The 1544-nt window shown below is 60.6% G+C and overlaps 1 protein-coding gene across 1 annotated transcript in view; it reads right to left on the bottom strand.

Moving 5' to 3' along the window:
• Positions 1 to 285: 285 nt before the first annotated feature.
• The window catches only part of MNEG_8727 (B12-dependent methionine synthase), a gene marked incomplete at both ends in the record, with an annotated part of 3501 nt that continues 2242 nt past the window's right edge, over positions 286 to 1544 (bottom strand). The window contains 2 exons of the mRNA XM_014042801.1: positions 286 to 462; positions 786 to 1283. Coding sequence (XP_013898255.1) covers positions 286 to 462; positions 786 to 1283 — 675 coding nt within the window. The remainder of the gene's footprint in view (positions 463 to 785; positions 1284 to 1544) is intronic.

The raw sequence follows: 1544 nt of genomic DNA, 5'->3' as shown, positions 1-1544 counted from the left end.
CTTGGATGAGTCGATCATGAAGGGCACACGGCTGATCTCAGGGTCTGGGGTAGGGTCCAGGGAGGTGGGTGAGGAGGTGAGGCAGAGGGTCAATAGGTGAGGACAGAGCGTCCAGGCAAGGTGGCAGGGCTGGGCAGACAGGGAGTGCGAATATCGGTTGATGATAGAAAGGCATGACGGGGGGAGGATTGGAGCAAGTGGGGCAAGGAGGGTGGGAGCGAGGTCAAGAAAGTGAGGAGCAGATGATGGATTGTGTGCAAACACTCGCATGTTGCAGGTGACAAATTAGGGGCCCAGTGAGCGCACCCTGCAGTCCCACACTTGACAGCCCCCATTCGTTCTGTAGTCCGCCCAGCAGCGCCCACCTGAGATGCAGAGGTTGACGAACTTGGTCATGGCGGGCACGCCCTCGATCAGGCCGTCGTCCATGTTGATGTCCAGCACGTCAGCACCCTGCTGGACCTGCGCGGGGGTGTCAGTTTAGAGCGGACGCATTGACGCAAGGTGAGGTGAGGGAGCAAGTGACCACATAAGGCCAGAAGATGGTGGTCGTGTGGCACAATACTTAGGCTAGGTCAAGGGTGGTACAAAAGACCAGCAATCAAAATGCAGCATAAGTCGAAAGAGGTGCTTCTGCACCTCACATGCCTGGCAACTATCCTTGTGGCAGAGCAGCAGGCAGCTGTGCCTGCTGTTGACCTCTGCAACAGGCCATAAACGCAGCACAGGGTGCATCTCAATCTCATCTGCACGCCTCGAAGCCACCAACCCTAGAGCCACCGCACCTGCTTCAAGGCAATGCCCAGAGCCGTGTCGAAATCCCCATCAATGATGGCCTTCTTGAAGGCGATGGAGCCCGCCACGTTGCAGCGCTCCCCAATCTTGATGAACGTGCGCCGCATGTTGGACGCGTCCGGCGTGTAGTTGAACGGCTCCAGACCGCTGATGCGCAGCAGCGGCTCAACAGGGTGCGTCGCCCGCGGCGGGAAGGTAGACGCCACAGCCCGGATGGCGGCAATGTGCTCGGGCGTGGTGCCGCAGCAGCCGCCCACGGCGTTGACCAGGCCCTCCTCAAAGAAGGGCCGCACCTCCTCCGCCATCTCCACACCCTTCTGGTCGTAGCCGCCCATGGCGTTGGGCAGCCCGGCGTTGGGGTAGCAGAACACAAAGCAGTCGGCGCAGGCGCTGAGGTTGGCGATGTACTGCTTCATGTCGGAGGCGCCCAGGGCGCAGTTGAGGCCGATGGCCATGGGCTTGGCGTGGCTGACGCTGTTCCAGAACGCCTGGAGAGGGTTAAGGGTGCGCAGAGCACGAGTGCGGTTAGCAGCAGACCGTCAGTGGTGAAGCGGTGCTGCGCTGGGCACCCGAGGCCGCAAACTCATCAGCTGTGCACCGAGGGCATGGGTCGGCCAAGCACAGAACAGACCACAGCCCAGTGAGCAGAGCAAAGCACAGGTAATCGTGCTCAGTGTGCGCTCAGCAGCAGCCAATACTGGTCAAACTGTGGTCAAACCCGTGGCGCAACAGCCCCTTGCTGCAAAGTC

Source organism: Monoraphidium neglectum, assembly GCF_000611645.1.
Source record: "Monoraphidium neglectum strain SAG 48.87 unplaced genomic scaffold scaffold01691, whole genome shotgun sequence".
NCBI lineage: Eukaryota > Viridiplantae > Chlorophyta > Chlorophyceae > Sphaeropleales > Selenastraceae > Monoraphidium > Monoraphidium neglectum.
This window is presented reverse-complemented; position numbering and strand designations above follow the sequence as displayed.